The sequence below is a fragment of the Amblyraja radiata genome, chromosome 9 (assembly GCF_010909765.2).
Source record: "Amblyraja radiata isolate CabotCenter1 chromosome 9, sAmbRad1.1.pri, whole genome shotgun sequence".
NCBI classification, from domain to species: Eukaryota; Metazoa; Chordata; class Chondrichthyes; order Rajiformes; family Rajidae; genus Amblyraja; species Amblyraja radiata.
Window position 1 is genome coordinate 12,894,150 of NC_045964.1, and position 20,842 is coordinate 12,914,991.

Genomic DNA, 20,842 nt, shown 5'->3' on the forward strand with positions numbered 1-20,842 from the left:
CCACCAACTTCCATCCGGCACTCCAATACACCTGGACGATTTCAGACACTTCCCTACCATTCCTTGACCTCACCATCTCCATCGCAGGGGACAGACTCCTGACCGACATACATTATAAACCCACTGACTCACATGGCTATCTGGACTACACGTCTTCCCACCCTGCCCCCTGTAAAGACTCCATCCCCTACTCCCAATTCCTCCGCCTACGCCGCATCTGTTCCCAGGATGAGACATTTCATACCAGGGCATCGGAAATGTCCTCGTTCTTCAGGGAACGGGGATTCCCCTCCGCCACCATAGATGAGGCTCACACCAGGGTCTCATCCATACCCCGTAACACTGCTCTCTCTCCCCATCCCCGCACACGCAACAAGGGCAGAGTCCCTCTGGTCCTCACCTTTCACCCCACCAGCCGGCAAATACAACACATAATCCTCCACCATTTCCGCCACCTCCAACGTGACCCCACCACTCGCCACATCTTCCCATCTCCCCCCATGTCTGCCTTCCGCAAAGACCGCTCCCTCCGCAACTCCCTCGTCAATTCTTCACTTCCCTCCCGCACCACCCCCTCCCCGGGCACTTTCCGTTGCAACCGCAAGAAATGCAACACCTGTCCCTTCACCTCCCCCCTCGACTCCATTCAAGGTCCCAAGCAGTCGTTCCAGGTGCGACAAAGGTTCACCTGTATCTCCTCCAACCTCATCTACTGCATCCGCTGCTCTAGATGTCAGCTGATTTACATCGGTGAGACCAAGCGTAGGTTGGGCGACCGTTTCGCCGAACACCTCCGCTCAGTCCGCAATAACCTACCTGACCTCCCGGTGGCTCAGCACTTCAACTCCCCCTCCCATTCCCAATCCGACCTCTCTGTCCTGGGTCTCCTCCATTGCCAGAGTGAGCAACAGCGGAAATTGGAGGAACAGCACCTCATATTCCGTCTGGAGTCCTTGCGTCCCTTTGGCATCAACATTGAATTCTCCCAATTTGGCTAGCCCGTGCTGTCTCCTCCCCTTCCTTCACCCTCTAGCTGTCTCCTCCCACCCTCCCATCCGCCCGCCCTCGGGCTCCTCCTCCTCCTCCCTTTGTCCTTCTTTCTTTCCCCACCCCCTATCAGTCTGAAGAAGGGTTTCGGCCCGAAACGTCGCCTATTTCCTTCGTTCCATAGATGCTGCTGCACCCGCTGAGTTTCCCCAGCAATTTTGTGTACCTCCGTCCAATTAGGGTTGTGTCGTACGCAAACTTGAGAAGCTTGACAGAGGTGTTAGTGGAGGTGCAGTCATTGTGTAGAAGGAGGAGAGGAGAGGGGAAAGTACGCAGTCTTGCGGTGCTCCTATGCTGAGGGTCTACGGGTCCAAGGTGTGCTTTCCCAGCCTCACATGCTGCTTCCTGTCTGTCAGGAAGCTGGTGATCCACCGACAGAGGGGTTCAGGCACAGTCAACTCGGAAAGTTTGGAGTGTAGTAGCTCTGGCACAATGGTGTTGAATGCAGAGCTAAAATCAACAAACAAAATCCTCGCATGAGTCCCCTGGCAGTCTAGGCACTGGAGGATGAAGTGCAGGCCCAGCTTGACTGCGTCATCCACAGATCTATTGGCCCGATATGCAAACTGAGAGGGTCTGTGATATTTTTCAGCTTGGCCAGCAGAAGCCTTTCAAGGGTCTTCATGACTACAGAGGTCAGTGCGAAAGGTCTGTAGTCATTAAGACCAGTAATTCTTGCCCTTTTTGGGTACAGGGACAATAGTGGAGACTTTGAAGCAGGAAGGGACAGTAGAGTTTTGCAGGGAGTTGTTGAAAATGTCTGTGTAGACCGGTGCCAGTTGTTCAGCACAGAGCTTGAGAGGGGGAAACATTGTCTGGTCTTGGAGATTTCTGGCTTTTCTGTCTTCTGAACAGCCTCTCCACCTCCTCTATTTTTATTGTTGATGAAGGAGAAGTGATGTTGTGCAGCACGGAGGGGATGGGTAATTGGGTGTGAAGTGATGATTGGAGAGAGGTGGGTGGGAAAGGGTCCAGTCTTTTCAGATGTGGGTGCAGGTAGCATTAGTTGGTTGAATTTCCACCAAATGTACATATGGGATGTAGATATCTTCCCTCCATACGCTCAGTCCTGATGCAAGATCTCGGTCTGAAACTTCGACCATTGCTTAGCCTCCATGGATGCTGCTTGATACTCTGAGATCCTCCAACAGCATGTCTTTTGAAAAATTAAATGTTAATTCCAGAAGGTTGTAAAGTACATGGATGGAAGATAAGATAAGCACAAAATTCAGAAAAATAATACCTCTGCATTATCACTCCAGCCTCAGCGATATGTCTGCATGAAGTCAAAGTAATGTTTCCTTGTTCCCTAAAAGCCATTATCCCTGGGTGATTCCAATGTAAGGGTCAGACATCTATGTGTAATAGTCACTTTATGGGACTCAGTGTTAGTGGGTCTAATTTGTGTCGGAGCAGTGTTTTCCAATAGGAATACTTTGGGAATGCAACAGATATCCATTTCACTCATTGCAAATTCTCCCCACAGCATTAAAGTGGGCTGTTTGCTGGCTTGGCTAAGAATTGCGATCAATGTCTTCCTGGGAGGCTGGCTAGCTGTAGTTCCTTATTAGTTGGCAGTAAGCCCCTTCTAACTGCATCATTGAAGGAAAGTTCTCATATTAAAGTTCTATGTGTAACCTGTGTAATAAAGAACTGCAGATGCTGGTTCAATTCGAAGTCTAAAGAAGGGTCCAGTCACTGCCCCACCAATCACACTGACCACAAGGTGCTAGTTACTCACCTTTTCCACCTTTTCCTGTTGATTGCCACTGTTGCATCGAACCACTTTTAATCTCTCCTGGTTGAGAAAATTGAATGACTTTCTGATTTTTCTCTGCACTACATTATAGGAAGGACAAGAATGCACAGAATCAGGTGCAGAGAAGACATATGAGGATATTACCAGGACTGGAAAATAGAGGCTATGAGAAAAGATTGGATAAACTATTGTTTCCCCCCCCCTCCTAATGCAGCAGAGGAGGCTGGATGTGAGACTTAATTGAAGTTTATATCATTAGGAGGGGCCTGGACAGAATAAACGGGAATAAGCTATTTCACCGAGAAAAGACACAAAACCCAGGAAGTATAGATTTAAACACACGCAATCCCCGGGTTGCGCACATATTCTGTTCTTGAGAACTCTTTGAAAGCCAAAGTACAACCAAAGTTTTCTAGAATTTCGTAACCCGTGTTGTATTGGTCTACACACACTCACACTATAATTCATTAATTTCATTGAATCATCACCCTCATATAACGCGTAATTAAGCTAATAGAATATACAATGTACTCAGTCATTAACCAAATAACATGGAACATGTTTTCATTATTATTATTAATAGTAACTTGAAAAAATTATTAGCAACGTGAAAGTATACAGGAGAGTTTGAGAAACGTCATAATTCCGTAAGGGAAATTATTCAGAACTCGTGGAGCCTCTGCAATTGTCAATAGTCAAGAAAATTAAGTGTTTAATTGTCATGTGTATCGACAATTACATTTTTCCTTATAATAGCTTAACAAGTCCCATAACCCAATATGCATAGAAAATATATAATAATCGAGAAATTCAATAAATTGATAACCGTAATACTGATGTAAAAAGCAGATCAATTTCAGATCAATTCAGTATCGTCAAATTCGTAGTGTAACCAAAGACACAGTCCATAGAAGCTCAAAGATGCTGAGAATGGTGTTGTATAGTTAAAGACCCTGATGTTTGCTGGGAAGAAGCTGTTCTTGAACCTGGTGGTCACGGTTTTCATGCCTGAACCTTCTTCCCGATGGTTAGGAATGAAATGAGAGCGTGGCCAGGGTGATGAGGGTATTGATGTATTGGCAGCTTTTCTGAGGCAGTGTTTCCTATAGATCCCTTTGATGGTGGGGTGGTCAGTACCTGTGGTGGCAGCAGGCAGTGTCTACCACGCTAGCTGAAGGATTAAAGATTGGGGAGGAAAATAAATCTCGCAGTAAGTGGTCTCCTATTTGAGGAAGGACATTCTTGCTATTGAGGGAGTGCAGTGTAGGTTCACCAGGTTAATTCCCGGGATGGCGGGACTGACATATGATGAAAGAATGGATCAACTGCACTTATATTCGTTGGAATTTGGAAGGGGAAGAGGGGATCTTATCGAACATGTAAAATTCATAAGGGATTGGACAGGCTAGATGCCAGAAAGAGGTTCACGATGTTGGGGGAGTCCAGAACCAAGGGTCACAGTTTGACAATAAGTGGTCGGCCATTTAGGACTGAGATGAGGAAAACTTTTTCACCCAGAGAGTAGTGAATCTGTGGAATTCTCTGCCACAGAAGACAGTGGAGGACAATTACACTGGATGTTTTCAAGAGAGAGTTAGATATGGCTCTCAGGGCTAACGGAATCAACAGGTCACTACTCGGCAGCACGCTTTGCTGTGCAATCGGGGTTTTGCGAAGTGCATACGCGGCTACGTGAGTCTATTGTGCCTTATTTTGTAGTGTAATAAAATATCTTGTTTATAAACTATGTTGCCTGAATTCGGTGATTTATCGAACACAACAGGAGTGAATATTGACTGTAATGGTCCAACAACTTGAGACAATAGATGGCTGGAAACAGTCTCAGCCGTGTGAGTAGAAACTGGTTAAATCAGATTGGTTTGGTTTTATTTCAATGCCCTACACTGAATATTCATCATTTTAAAGGTATGAGCTGCCAGAGTTCTTGAGGTGTGATTTTCAGATTCAAAGGTTCCATGCGAATGTAGAAAGTGAGATCCAATGTGGAAAAATCTCTCTGTAGGCAGTCGGGACTACTGAAATACCTTGACCATTTTCAATTTCAATGTGATAATGCTTCAAAATGGAAACAGTTTAAATATGACATGAAGGAGACATTAGTAATGTCCCAAGAAGTAGAAATTGAGCTAATTGTTATTATTTCATGATGCATTGGAGTAGCTAGTTATTGGGATCTGACAATGTGCAATTTATGCTTCAAGGCATCTCATGACAAGGTCTGCTGTTACATGAGTTACCCCAAAGTCCATCAAGGCTATACCAATATTTCCCATCCAGATGGCAAACTTTGGTGACATGATCCAAATGCCTGAGAAGAGGTTCAGCAGGTCCACTGATGATTCTGATCACTACAGCTGTACCCCTCCTACTGTCTCCAAATTGTCAATGTCTATGAAATGTGTTGCCTTGGAAAACCAGAGCTAAATACAACTCCAGTGTCTCACTTGGCAGAATGAGAATATCCACCATGTAACTGAACTGCTTCCTTTCACCCGAGTAATATTGTCCTTCCAGAGGTGATTCCTAATGAAACCTTGATCCTTGCATTTGTTGCCGCCAGACCTACCAATCCTCCCCCCTCCCTCTTTGCCAGGGTTTTATTGGGAGAAGGCTGACATGGTTTAGGTTGCCATAACCAATATTAACTAATTGGACCCAGCTATTACCAATGATACTGGGGATCCACCTCTCCTGGTCAGTCAGCCAGTGATAGGGATCAGAGTGGCATCCAAGGGAGGGGGCGCTGTCACAAGTCACAGAGAGAAACAGTGGGAGAATAAATGAGACTGAACTGGAATGGTAGCTCTGATGTAGTCGGTGCTTCACCGAAACCTTGCAACAACCGCAGTGAATGGGTACATTAGGGCATCCCTCAGCTGCTCTCTGAACCTAGTCTGGGATACCACATAAATACAGGTGTTGGTGCAGGAGCTCAGAAGCTGCAACATGTAGCCAGTTTGTTCAGCGATGTAACTGGGGTCATGGACACCCGTGTAAACATAAACATTTGCAATCCTCCAGTAGATGAAATACAGAACATTTGTCATCCATAAAAGTATAAAGCTGCCCGAAATGGTGAAGAGCAAAATGATGGATTTCCTTCTCTTCTCCATCTCTGGGTCACGGTGATCCTCATTATTGTTGCATTGCTGTAGCCGCCTGCGGATTCTGCCCGCCACCAGAATGTGTCTGACCGTCAAGGCATTGAGCAGCAGAATCAGGAGGAATGGAAGGAAAGGGGTTAAAATAATAGACAGGCAGTCAAATGCCACCCAGGCACTTTCCGTGAGATAGTTCGATGAGGTTTCACACCCCAAGGTACATTGTCAACAATATACTCAGGCTCATATATAAAGTACCAAGGGATGTTCTTCAGACTGAGCACCACGCTCACTGCTGTTAGAACCGACTGTGGCAGTTTCCGTTGTGCAATATTTGGTTCTCAGCTTCTGACAACATATGGCAACAAATCGATCAAAGGTGAAAGTGACGGTGAACCAGACGGAGAAATCGGTGGCTGCAGAGAGCAGGACAAGCATGAGGGATCTTGCAGGAGTGGTGTCCATATAAGTTCCCGGGAAATGAAAAGGAATGATCGTGTACAGTAGCACATCAGTGAAAATGACCATCGTATCCGCCATTGCCATGGCCACCAGGTAGAGAGTGATGCACCTGGAGAGTCCGCACTTTCCTCTCGACAGGATCACAATGGCCATCAAGTTGACTACAATAAATGCAAAACAGCAAGTAAGTCATTGATCAACATCCCAGTCATGAAGGCAATTCCAGAGAGCAAGGAATTACATGGGAATGTGAGCACCAACAGTTCATTCATCCCTTCACGGTTCATCAGCCATTCAATTAATAAATTCCCCGGGTTTGCCCCAAACACAAAATAAAGATCGATCTAATCTGTCTCATTCTTGCCCGATTGGTCCAATCCTAGTCACTAACATAACAATGCCGGGTATTATCAAGCAACCATTATTCACAAATAAAGTATTTTGTTTTAAATTCACTACGGTTACTCATTCCAGACCCCATTCCCATGTTGGTGCAAACATGAAGCAATGTTCTATATTCTAAACTGAGGTTTGGACGTTATTTGCCATTTTTGACAGTGTGATATTAAGGTTCTGTGGTAAACCGGAGGTCAATGGGCTTCATGGGGAAAGACTCCTCTGTGTGGAATTGCCCCACCTCACTCACCGGCTGGTTCGGGTGGGATGTTTCAACACATTTTCTGCCATTTATACCACTCCCTCACTTTTATCTTGTCCATCACTGATTCTTCCCTTCATTTACAGCTTCCCAGCTCCATCTCAGGGGTTATGTTAATGGCCAATATCCATTAAGTATCCCAAAGCTACCTAACTACAGTTCCAACTCTGCTTCCATTCTCCTAGCTTAGTTTAGTTTAGTATAAAGATACTGCACGGAAATAGGCCCATCAGCCCACCAAGACCGCGCCAACCAGTGATTCCTGCACACTAACACTATCCTACACACACAAGGGACAATTTTACATTTACACCATGCCAATTAACCTACAAACCTGTACATCTTTGGAGTGTGGGAGGAAACCGAAGATCTCGGAGTAAACCCCCACAAGTCACAGGTAGAACATACAAATTCCGTACAAACAAGCACCCATAGTGAGGATCGAATCCGGGTCCCTGGCGCTGTAAGGCAGTAGTTCTAACGCTGTACCACCGTGCCGCCCCATAGTTTCTCCACTGTCCCCTTTGCATCTGTCCTGGTCTTGACATCTCACGTAACAGAGCTTTCAATTATGTTCCCATATACCCAATTATGGTTTTCCCTCTGCCAGAGTCAACAGGGCTCTCACTACACCTGGTACCTACTGTGCATTGCTACCCTCACACCCTCCAAGAAGGGGTCTAAATCTTTTATGTGTGGGGGGTGGTGGGGGGGAAGGGGGAAACTGCTTTTCTAAGTCCCTACCTGGTCGGAGGGGTTGCCTTCCTCCGAGCAGCGTCTTCGACCTGTCCTCGCGGCCTACCAGCGGGTCCTGGAGCGACGTTTCCCTGAGGGGACCTGGCCAGAACATCGGCGTTGGCGGCGGCGCAGAACGTCGGCGTTGGCGGCGGCGGCGCAGAACATCGGCTTTGGCGGCAGTGCAGCGCTGGAGCGCTATTGCGGAGCGGGCGATGCCTTTCCTGGGTCGCCGCGCTGGGACTCCAGTATGCTTGGTACCGCCGAGGAAAACATCGTGGAGCCGCGGTTCTGCGGAGCGGCCAGCTGCGACGTTGAACTTACATCTCGCCGAGATCACCAGTGTGCGGAGCTCCGTCTGGCGTGGTCTGTTGGCTTGGAAGCCGCAGGCTCCGGTGGGAAGGCGGCCGTTCCTGGCACCCCAAGCTGCTGGGGGTTCTCCCGACGCCGGAGTACCATCACCCGGCGAGAACATCGGGCGCCGTGGCGGCGACTGTGGAGGCCTCAATAGGCCCGACTAAGGGTGGACAAGAGGATGGGGACTGGACTTTGTGCCTTCCCCCACAGTGGGAATCACTGTGGGGGGATGTTTTGGTGTTGAATTTCTTTATGAATACTGTGTTGTATTTTTATTAGTGTGCTGCAAGGACATCAGAATTTCCCCTGAATAAGGGGATTAATAAAGTATTTATCTATCTATCTTTATCTATCTATCTATCTATCTATCTATCTATCTATCTATCTATCTATCTATCTATCTATCTATCTATCTATCTATCTATCTATCTATCTATCTATCTATCTATCCCCTGCCACTGAGATCAAGTATAGGGGACTTCTTGCCTTCACTCTCCTCACTAGCTTCCACTTTCAATGATCATTGTCCGCAAATTCCACCCGTTTAAAGTGATGTCTCCACCAACCTATCCTCACTCCTCTTCCCTTTTCAACATTGGGAAAGCCGTCGGGCCTCGCAGCCATTGATTCCTTGCCCTGTTTTATTAAGACATAGGATTAGAATCTCATCTTCTCACTGGGAATGTAACAGGTTTCAAAAGCCAAAATCAAATTCAACCATTTCAGATAATCAGTCCTTTTGTATTTCCTACTTCAAACAGTTTCTCTCTCCTCTAATGGTCATCTCAGACCTAATTCATCTCCTTCCATTAACAACTCCCTCACACACATGTATTATTTTTCCTGGCTTTTACCATTAGATTCAACCTTTCTGTGTCCACTCATGCACTCCTGGTCTCCAGTCTAATACACACCTCTCATGAAGCAAAAGCACAGAGTGGTGGAAACATTCAGTTGGTCAGGCAGCATCAGTGGAAAGAAAATCAGAGTTCATGTTTCATGTCCACTACAGTTTAATTCTCCATCCCACTCTGACCTCTCTGCTCTAATTCCCTGCCCTGTCCCAAACTAAGCTCAGGGAACCTACCTCTTTTCCTCTGCCCTTTTCACCTTCATCTAAAATTAAACTTGTTCTCCATTTGTCGATTTCTTGGAAGCATATGGTGCAATACAAACGTAGAAACGATCCGTTTCAGGACTGGGTGAATGGTGGTCAAGAATAACAAATTGCTATCTCTCCTTTATTCTTCTGCTTTCTACCTCTGCTTCTTTTCTCTTCTTTTCCTTTCTTTTCCCATTTTCCTTTTCTCACTTTCTGATATCACACACGTTTCTATCTCTTTTCTATTCTTTCTCTGTCTCCATTTTATTGTATAAAAAATGTATTAATTAAATAAATAAATAAATAGATAAATAAATAAATAGATAGATAGATAGATAGATAGATAGATAGATAGATAGATAGATAGATAGATAGATAGATAGATAGATAGATAGATAGATAGATAGATAGATAGATAGATAGATAGATAGATAGATAGATAGATAGATAGAAAGATAGATAGGTAGGTAGGTAGGTAGGTAGATAGATAGATAGATAGATAGATAGATAGATAGATAGATAGATAGATAGATAGATAGATAGATAAAATAGATATAGATAGATAGATGATAGATAGATAGATAGATAGATAGATATATAGATAATAAAAGATAATAAAATTAAAAAAACATGTATTCAATTTCCCTCCAATCTGATGGCGAGGGTCACTGACTGTGTATCACTGCCTCTTTCTCTGCAGATGCTGCCTGAGTATTACCAGCACTTTCTGGTCTTATTTCATCGGAATGCCTGGATGGGCTGTGGGGGCTGGAACGGGGGGCGGTCATTGGAGGAGTACTCATCAGGGGTGAGAATTTAGGATGTAGGTGAGAGCCACTGAGTTGGCACGTGTAGGATTGGTGAGTGGAACGCAGGAAGCAGAATTTTTGGTGGCCTTACTTATGGAAGGTAGGAGAAGGAATGCATTAGGACAGGCAAGTCTATAGGGAACAAACAGGAGGAAGAAGGAGATTCAACAGCAGATTGGGTTGCTTGCTTGTTTCCTTCTGATCAGGCAGTTGCAGACCAGGGGGACAGAGTCAGTGGTTGAGGAACGGATTTTGTGGCAGAGATTGCCACGGTGTGATCTGTACTCTGTACAACGCATCTGCAGCTCCAGGCTCATCAGAACAAGTATTTGGACAAATCCAAGCACGCTTTTCACTGTACCTCGTTACTCGAGACAATAAACTAAACTAAATAACTAACTAAACTAAGGAAGCACAAGACCAGAGAGGCCATAGAACGCAGCGACAGGTGTGTTGATCAGTTACACGATGATTGTTCAATATTTTAAGATGCATTTACCAAACGTACATCAAGAGATATTGGCTTACCTGGAATTCCCACAGCTGCAAGAACAGGGTAGTAAATGTCTTCCATCTGATGCAGTATTGTTGCCTCCCGCATTTTTGGTGGGAGCTGATGTCTTCTACTGGTGATGGAGGGAAGTGCTCTACCTGATTACAAGATGCATAGAGAGGAGCAGTGCATTTATTCAGGAGTGAAACTTCCCTGGAGATCACACAGTTGCATCATTATTAATATGAAAAGGTTTGTTGACTAATGCAGTAGACCATTAATAATACAACTTGCCTTGGAATGAGCTACAATTGGCTGGAGTCTCCACGCAAGATGTTCCATGGAAAGTGTGAGAGGAATATCAATGATATTTCAAATAAAGGCAATTTCATTCATATCTTGATTTTATTTTGTCTTACAAGCTCTTTAAAATAATTATTCAATGCCAACAATATTAAAATCATTTTTGGACAAAGCTGCCCAATATACTCAATATAACATTAATTATTTTCTCAAATATAAATGGGGAGTTCTGGATGTATTCAAGGGGGGAGATCATTCTGTGGAGAGATAAATAAAATTAATGCTTCAACTCTGTTACTCTTCAGCTGAACTGAGAACAGTTTAGATCTGTCTGCAGAACCAATCTTTCCATGGCCAATGAGCAGCCATTTTGAGGTGATGTTAGTTGTGAAAAAAAAGCAGAAAGCAGAGATTTATTGTAAAGACAGCTTTTTTTAAGTGTAGTGCAGTGCCTGCCTCTTTGGGAGATTTGTTTTGTGAGGTTTGTGACTATTTTTCAAAGGGGTTTGAAGGTTTGACTGAGGTGGAGACAGCAGCAAGATCGTAGGGGGAGACTGTGAGTCAGGAGTTGATGAAATTGACATTTTGGCATTACCTTCGGTGAAGTCCCACCCCAACTCGTTTTGCTTTGCCATGGTCAGTCAGGTGCTGTAAGGTTTAGCGGCATCTCCGACTTTCATGGGTCTCAGGCTCGGCTTACAGCATCTCCTGAGCTGTGGTATCGTCATAGAGACACCATCAACGAGGCATGTTCCTTGCATTCCTGCACTACACGCATTGATCTCAATCTCTCCTGTTTAAGAAGGAACTGCAGATGCTCTGCAGATCCACCTCTTCCTTTCTTCTTCCCACCCCCCACATCAGTCTGAAGAAGGGCTCGACCAAAAACGTCACCTATTCTTTCGCTAAACTCTCCCGCTGAGTTTCTCCAGCATTTTTGTCTATCTTCAATTTCTCCTGTGCTCTGATCTGCGGAAAAGTGTTTGGTACTATTTTGAGACAATTAAATGGCTAAATAATCTTATGGGGGGGTGGGGGTTCAATTGAGCTCTGCAGTGTAGCTGCTTCATCACCCACTCCTGTTCCCCGGCCACTGTGTAGAATGTTAACCTTTAGGAGTGGTGTGAAAAGCTGTGCGCATCCTGATATGAGTATAGATGCTGTGTAAAGGCAATGGCTGGAGTTGTTGGCCCTTCAGCCATTGTCGCAGCCCCAAAGATGTCAGGAAAGGCAGTTTTGTCCTGAAGACCGAGCAGGGGATGCCACTGGCCCAGATTAAGTGGGTCACAGTAGGTGGGATATTCCTGCCAGAGGACCCACTGGGGGCATTTGTAGGAATATTAGTCTCCAACGTCCCACCCTTCAGATCCAATGAGTTCCTTCTCCCTCATCTCTGCCCTCTGGGGATGTGCAGTCGGATATTACCCCTATCTCACCCAGTCTTCAAGAGAACAGCCTTGATCATGTCCTTTCATTTTGACGCCAGCTGTTCATGCTGCTAGTGTGGGAGAGGGCCTCTGAGGGCCATTTTGTTGTCTAGTTTGTAGGGGCTGTTTATTCAGATCTTGGACCATGCACTGTGTCATGCCTGTACAGAAGAGGGGCACCTTTGATAAAACTGCCCTGGCCTCTGGGCCACAACTTCCACCCCAATAGCCCAGGATGGTACCTCTAACCCTCCTCTCCTCCCATTGCAGTGGACACTGGGGTAGAGCATGTCGCAAGCCAGTGGGAGGGGGGAGTATTCTGGGGTAATGCAAAGAAGAGAACAAAATATCAAAGGGTATCTACCTTTACCAGCTGAGGATTGACCAGCTGTTACAGCCGGCAGGCCGAGTGATAAGTCTTCTAGGTTGATGGGTGGCCCTGCAGCCTTGAACCCAGTGCCGGGTTTCCAGTCGTCCCTTTGAAATCCGGGGGAGTCTTCAATTGTACCCTTGCAGAGGGAGATCACTCCAGTCAGCATCCTCTCCAGTATCATTTACAGCCTCCCAACTCTGAGCTGGCAGTTCGAAACTTGACTGCTTCTGGAATGGGGGCATTTGTCACGTGAGAACAATTTATGATAAAGACTAGACCTGTAGTCTCCGGAATTAAAGGGGATTTTGTTGAAATATAAAAAATGAGAGGTAAACTCATGTCATCTTGTGACTGACATTTAGTTTAGTTTAGTTTAGTTTAGTTTAGTTTGGAGATACAGTGCGGAAACAGGCCTTTCAGCCCAGCGAGTCCATGCCGACCAGCGATCCCCGTACACTAACACTATCCTGCACACAAGAGACAATTTACAGTTTTTACCAGAGCCAATTAACCTACAAACCTGTACGTCTTTGGACTGTGGGAAGAAACCGGAGCACCCGGAGAAAACTTACGCGGTCATGGGGAGAAGGTATCAACTCTATACAGAGAGCACCCGTGGCACCAGCAACTCTACCGCTGCTCCACCGTGCCGCCCCCACGTGTCTGGAACCAGGGGTCACAGAGTCATGAGAAGGGGTTGGCCAGTCAGGACAGAGTTGAGAAGAAATTTATTGACCTGAGCTTGGAATGTTTGGAATTGTCTACCCAAGAGGTCTGTGACTCTGAGTACACTTGATACAATTTTTGGAAATTAAATAAATTGAGAGCTTATGTTATTAGTGCATGAGAGAGAAAGTAGCATTGCAGTAACAAAGTGGCCATGATCCTTTTGAATGGTGGAGTAGGCTCGATAGGCCGAATGGCCCACTCCTGCTTGCACCTGCTTTTGTCCATGCTGCTCGTTAGCCTTTGGGACCCCAGAGACCCGGGTTCGATTCTGACTGCGGGTGCTGTCTGTATGGAGTTTTGTACGTCCTCCTCGCGATCACGCGGGTTTTCTCTGGGTACTCCAGTTTCTTCCCACTTTTCAAGGACATACAGGTTTGTAGGTTATTTGGCTTTTGTACGTTGACCCAGTGTGTAGGATAGAACTAGTGTACAGGTGATCGTTGATTGGTGCGGACTTGGTGCACCCAGTTCTGACGGTGACACCATCCTGAGATAAGGCTGCTGACAGCAACCCATCAGGTCTCTGTTGAGTTCTGGAGAGCACTGCACAAGAATACCTGGGCTCAGGAAGAGTTGTTGCAGCTCACTATCGACAGCCCCAGCAGCCTCATGCTGGAAATCGCGGTTGTCCTATTTCTGGTGCCTTTGGATCCCTCATTAAAAAATTGTTAAAATGGCCAAAGGAGCGCAGTTGTCATGGGTTACAGGCCGAAACGGGTTGTAAATGGAGAACTGCATTGTTCCTAAGAGGATCCTGCTCCCTCAAGGCAGCTTCTGAGGTTTTCCACTGACCAAAAGCCCTTTGAGACACACTGCTCATGGCAGTTTATGCACAGCAGCACACTCCGTGGGGCCACGGATCGGAGGACCATTAGGTTTGGTGACGGAAACCTGGACGTGCTAGAGGCAGGTCTGTGTGCTGAGGCAGGGAAGTGGTGGATGCAGGGGATTCAGCCGGACATGAGAGGTCTTTCTAATTTCAGAACTTTCATCAGGTGTAATTACTACAAAAAACCTGAGATTGCCATTCCTCCTCCTTCGAGACCAGGACTGAGCTGCTGAGACAAGTCAGAGATTGCCAGCTCCACTGCACATGTCCCGGCTAGTGAAGAACAGCACCCCCATGCGGTCCTGGACTTTCTTCCCAATGTAAATAAAATATATAATGTGAGTACTGCCAGTGTCGGTATGGTCACTGCTGAACCTGGCATCATCCCTGATATGTTATATATTTCTATCAGATCTCGCCTCAACCTCAAACGGCAGTGAAAATAATCCAAGTTAGTCCAATTTTGCTTTTAATCCAATTTGATTACCTTCTAATCAAGGCAGCATCCAGTTAAACCTCGTCTACACTTTCCTCAGACTTTTGATTTAAGAGGCCGTGTGGAAACAGTCCCTTCTGCCAGGTTCTGTTTCCACACTGTTTCCAAAGGACAGATAGCCAGTCTATTGTAATGTGAGGGGGTGGGGTGGGTGGGTAAATGATGGGCTCCATCTATCACCTTCCACCCTCTGTCCCACCCTGTCTTATACTGCTAAATACTGGCAACCTTTCTTCTGCTAAGGCTCAACCCAAAGCATCAACTTTAAAGCATTAACCTCCACACGTGCCGCTTGACCTGCTGAGTTCTTCCAGCTTTTTTTAAATTCTAGATTCCAGCATCTGCTGTGTTGTTTGTCTTGGGTATGAAGGAACTGCAGATGCTGGTTTAAACCAAAGGTAGAAACAAAAAGCTGGAGTAACGCAGCAGGACAGGCAGCTTGTCACATTCCTTCTCTCCGGAGATGCTGCCTGTCCCACTGAGTTTCTCCAGCTTTTTGTGTTGTTTGGCTTCATGTTTTGGTGCAGCTGATGCTGCTCCTGGCACTGCTCCTGCAGGTGACCCATGTACACGGCTGAAACTGCAGGTGATGTGGGGGGAGGAATTGTGCTACAACTGCTGGAGGCCCACAGTGTCCCATCAATGGTTGTTGGGCCTGCTATGACGGCCTCTTGCTTCACTTGGTATAAAGCAGGCGTCTGCAGCGTGCTCCTTTGTTCTCCAAAAGGTCATCAAAGGGTTGGGATTGTGACCGGCGCCTCGGACAGGGCATAGAGAGAGGGAGTTATGCTGCTGTAGACTGGGTCCTGCACATACCTAGATAAGTAAATGTTCACTCCCTATTGCCAATAAACGATGTATACTGGAAGGCCTCACCGACGGACTGGGTTGCGACCAGCTCCTCATAAGGGGGCACAGAGAGGGAGTTGTGCTGCTGTAGAGGGGGACTTGTGCAAACCTAGATAAGTAGATGTTTACTCTCTGATGCCAATAAACGATTTATACTGTAACTGGAGTGTGAGCCTTTTTCTGTTCTATCGGTCAGATCCTTGAACCTGTTCCCTTGCAACAGGAGCCAGTGACTCTAGCAATATCACTAAGTCAAGTCGTTGAGTTGAGTTTATTTTATTTTGCACAGTATAGTAAGGTACAGATGCATTGAAGATCTCGCTTGCAGCAACATCACAGGCACATGGACTCAAATAACACACAAAATCATACCACTAAATAAATTGTACAAAGCTGTGGAAAGAAAAAGACTGCGCATGAAACAAGACATTGGTACAAAACCACTTAGAAATCAATTCCATGGTCATCTGGGAGATGGTCCTTATTGTTCCATTGTTGAAGTAGAATTAGAGTTGGTATTGGTTTATCATTGTCACCTGTATTGAGATACAGTGTAAAGCTTTTGTTTATTTGCTATCCAGTCAAATCAAATCATACTGTACATGAGTACAATCAAGCCATGCAGAAGTGCAGCAGGTAGAACAAAGAGAAACATCCCAGAGTGCAGAATATAGTGTTGCTGCATTGGAGCATTAGAGTAACAGAGAAAAGGTCCAACATCATAATGAAGTAAATTGGAAGATCTCTTCAGTCAGTTCAGTTCAGTTCAGTTCAGTTTTATTTGTCATATGTAGGTTAACACAGGGTCAACGGTACAATGAAACATGTTTGGCAAGACAACGGTCACCTCAGATTAGGACCAAGCGCAAGTTTATGGGAGGACTGTTTGGCTGTTTGATAACAGTGGTGAAGTATCTGGTGGCATGTTCTTTCAAGCATTTGTATCTTCTTCCTGATGGGAGAGGTGAGAAGAGGGAATGACCAGGGTGATAAAGGATCTTGTTTATGTTGACTGCTTTAACAAGGCAGAGTAAAGTTTAGATGGAGCCAATGGTGGGGAAGCTCGTCCATGTGATGGACCACATTACATCTACAATTTTTTTGTGGTCTTATGACGAGCTGTTTCCAACCAAGCTATGATGCAACGGGATAGTATGTTTTCAATGGTGCATCTGTATAAGTTGGTGAGAGTTGTTGGAGAGATGTCGAACTTCCACAGTCTCTCAAAGAAGTGGAGGACTAGCTTCAATGTGGTTGGTGCAAGACAAATTGTTGGTGGTATATACGCCAAGGAACTTGATGCTCTTGACCATTTCCAATTCGGAAACTTTGATGCTGACTGGGGTGTATACACCTTGCATCCTAAAGACAATAATTAGCTCCTTCATCTTGCTGATATTGAAGGAGAGGTTGTTGACTTGTCTGGATGTAACTAAGTTCTCTTTCACCTTCCTGCCCCTCTCATCATTGTCCAAGATTTGGCACAACACAGTGCTTTCATTTGCAGAAATTGGACCCACACTCATGAGTATATAGCAAGTATAGAACACATCCTTCTGGAGTACCAGTGTTGAAATTTATTGTGAGGATATTTGGTCCGCTGTTCTCACAGTGCAGCTTGGTTCAAGAACTTGATGGCTGTAGGAACGTAGCAGTTCCTGAACATGGTGGTGAGGGATTCTGTACCTCTTATCCGATGGAAGCATGAAGGAGAGGGCATGGCCGGGAAGGTGGGGATCTTTGATGGTAAGCGCCGCCATCTTGTAGAGACGTAGATCACGTAGATGCTTAGGATGGTGTGGACGGCTGTACCCGTGATGGACCAGGCTAAGTCCACACTCTCTGCAGCTTCCTGTAACCCTGTGCATTGGATTAGGACCAAGCCCTAGCTTTGGGAGGACTGTTTGGCTGTTTGATAACAGTGGTGAAGAATCTGGTGGCATGTTCTTTCAAGCATTTGTACCTTCTTCCTGATGGGAGAGGTGAGAAGAGGGAATGACCAGGGTGATAAAGGATCTTGTTTATATGACTGCTTTAATAAGGCAGAGTAAAGTTTAGATGGAGCCAATGGTGGGGAAGCTCGTCCATGTGATGGACCACATTACATCTACAATTTTTTTGTGGTCTTATGACTAGCTGTTTCCAACCAAGCTGTGATGCAACGGGATAGTATGTTTTCTATGGTGCATCTGTATAAGATGGTGAGAGTTGTTGGAGAGATGTCGAACTTCCACAGTCTCTCAAAGAAGTGGAGGATTAGATTCGATGTGGTTGGTGCAAGACAGATTGTTGGTGATATATACGCCAAGGAACTTGATGCTCTTGATGTACCCGTGATGGACCAGACTAAGTCCACACTCTCTGCAGCTTCCTGTAACCCTGTGCATTGGAATTACCATACCAGGCCATGATGCACCCAGTCAGGTTACACATGGGGCACTACTTGCAGACCCAATATACTCACAGAGTTAGAGAAAGAGGGAGTAGAATGGCTAAGAAGACGGCACTGGGAAGATGGTTATGAAGGTGGATTCAATGAAACCATGCAACAACCGCAGTGAATGGGTACAACAGGGCATCCCTCAGCTGCTCTCTGAACCTAGTCTGGGTCACCACATAAATACAGGTGTTGGTGCAGGAGCTCAGAAGCTGCAGCATGTAGCCAGTTTGTTCAGCGATGTGGCCCGGACCCGTGAGATCGTGTTTGTTGGTGATTCGGTAATAAAGAAAATGCAGCACTCTTGTCATCCACAAAACTACAAAACTGCCTGATATGGTGAAGAGCAAGATGATGGATTTCCTTCTCTTCTCCATCTCTGGGTCGTTGCGATCCTCACAGTTACTGCTTTTCTGGAGCCTCCTGCGGATTTTACCCGTCACCAGAATGGATCTGACAGTCAGAGCGTTGAGCAGCAGAATCAGAAGGAATGGGAAGCAAGGAGTTAAAGTAATGCAGAACAAGTCAAAAGCTACCCATGCAGTTTCTGTGTAAAAACTCAGTGATATGGTGTTCCCCCAGGGTACATCATCAACAATATACTCAGGCTCATATATAAAGTACAGAGGGATGTTCTTCAGACTGAGCACCACACTCACTACTGTTAGAACCACTGTGGCAGTTTCCGTGGTGCAATATTTGCTTCTCAGCTTCTGACAACAGATGGCAACAAATCGATCAAAGGTGAAAGTGACGGTGAGCCAGACAGAGACATCGGTGGCCGCAGAGAGCAGGACAAGCAGGAGGGATCTTGCAGGAGTGGTGTCCATATAAGTTCCCGGGAAATGAAAAGAAATGATCGTGTACAGTATCACATCGGTGAAAATGACCATCAGATCCGCCGTTGCCATGGCCACCAGGTAGAGAGTGATGCACCTGGAGAGTCCGCACTTTCCTCTCGACAGGATCACAATGGCCATCAAGTTGACTACAACATTTAGAAATGAAGAAAGTATTTTCAGAAGACATCTTCGAGAGGAATAGATATACAAATGGATATCCCTGAGGGAAAGACAGGAAACATGGTTTGGGAACCCAAGCATGTAACTCAGTTTAAAGATACATCATAGAAAGGTCCACTGAGTCCATGCCGACCATTCACATGAGCTCTGTTATCCTACATTTGCTTCCTATACACAAGGGACAATTTACAGAGGCCAATTAGCCTACAAATCAGCAAGCCTTGCGAATTTGGGAAGAAAGCGATGCATGTGGAGGAAACCAACGCAGTCACAGGGAGAACATGTAAATTCTGCGCAGACAGCACCTGAGGTTAGGATCGAACCCAGGTCTCCGATACTGTGAGGCAACAGTTCCACCAGTTGCGACACTGTGCCACCCATGATGTATGCATCTCAGATTGTGATATTGTTCTAAAAAAGATACGCGTATCAGAGAGAATAGTTCAAAGCCCCACTAAAATGACATTTATAATTTGGTGAATGTATGAATCCATGACTGAAAGAAATCTGAAAATGCAATGATCTCTGAAGTCGTTGATCTTCATTAAAAAAAAAAGTAGTTTTACTTGTAAAATGTATTCAATGTAATTCTCTTAAACAATTTTTTGGAGGCAAGCAGGGAACAATTTGTTTTTGTACTTATCCTGTGTAATATGACAGGGTTAATAAGTATTGTTACAGTCAGGGAACAGCGTGAGAAGCAGAAACATAACAGGTACAAAACAAATTAGTTTAAGACCTGCACAATTAAGTTAAATACAAAACGAACGTAAACGAACGGGCCGCGGAGTTTGAACCGACCCGTTCGCGGCGTTTGGATTCAGCCGCGGGACTTACTTACTTACCATCACCCGGCGGGGTCACAACATCCGAAGCCTGGATCGCCTCGGCGCAGAGGAAGAACAAGGAGGGAAGAGACAAGGACTTTAAGATTTTTGCCTTCCATCACAGTGAGGAGGTGCCTGGTGAACTAATTGTGGTGGATGTTAAATTTGTGTTTATTCTGTGATTTTATCATTTTTATTATATGTATGACTGCAAAGCAACAAAATTTCGTTCAGACCGAAAGGTCTGAATGACAATAAAGGCTACTTTGACTACTTTGACTTTAAACAAAGAAAGCCTATTAGAACAGAGTGTCAAGATTGTTCAGGTAAATTGATAAATCGGATTAAAGCATATAATGATGGATATGTAATGGCAAACATCCAGTGGCATTTTACATAATTCTTAATGTATATCAATTTCACTGACAAAATTAAAATCCACTTAAAATTATACATTGCTGACTAAAGTATTTCAGGACAGTTGATAGGCAAATCTTGTGAAGAAGATCACAAGTCACAGGGCAGAATCTGTTTGTGGAGAGTAAATTAACAAGGTAAAAAGTGTTCAAGAACTGTTACTGTATAAGATTGAACAAAGAAGAGTTGCAAAGTTGCATGGATCCCTTCCAAGTTGAGAGGGAGAAATTGGGATATGGTTGTGCCATTAAAACTAATACAATCTTTACATTATGGCTATATAAAGCCTTCATGGAAGGGGCTTCATTGTATCATCAAGGACCCACATCATCCTGGCCACACACTCATCTCCCCACTACCTTCAGGTAGAAGGTACAGGAGCCTGAAGACTGCAACGTCCAGGTTCAGACACAGCTTCTCTCTGTAGCTTCCTGTACCCCTGTGCATTGGAATTACCATACCAGGCCATGATGCACCCAGTCAGTTTACACATGGGGCATTACTTGCAGACCCAATATACTCACAAACTCAGAGAAAGAGGGAGTAAAATGGCTGAGAGGAGTGCACTGGGAAGCTGGTTATGAAGGTG

The 20,842-nt window shown here is 45.2% G+C and overlaps 1 protein-coding gene across 1 annotated transcript; it reads right to left on the minus strand.

Moving 5' to 3' along the window:
* Nucleotides 1–18,082: 18,082 nt before the first annotated feature.
* On the minus strand, nucleotides 18,083–18,967 carry LOC116977293 (probable G-protein coupled receptor 139). Its single transcript, XM_033027790.1, has one exon. It carries the CDS (start codon nucleotides 18,965–18,967, stop codon nucleotides 18,083–18,085), a length of 885 nt encoding a protein of 294 aa, XP_032883681.1.
* Between the last annotated feature and the right edge of the window lie 1,875 nt (nucleotides 18,968–20,842).

Excerpts from the sequence above, each read along its gene's own strand:
- LOC116977293 (XM_033027790.1), bottom strand. The coding sequence starts at position 18,967 with ATGGCCATTGTGATCCTGTCGAGAGGAAAGTGCGGACTCTCCAGGTGC.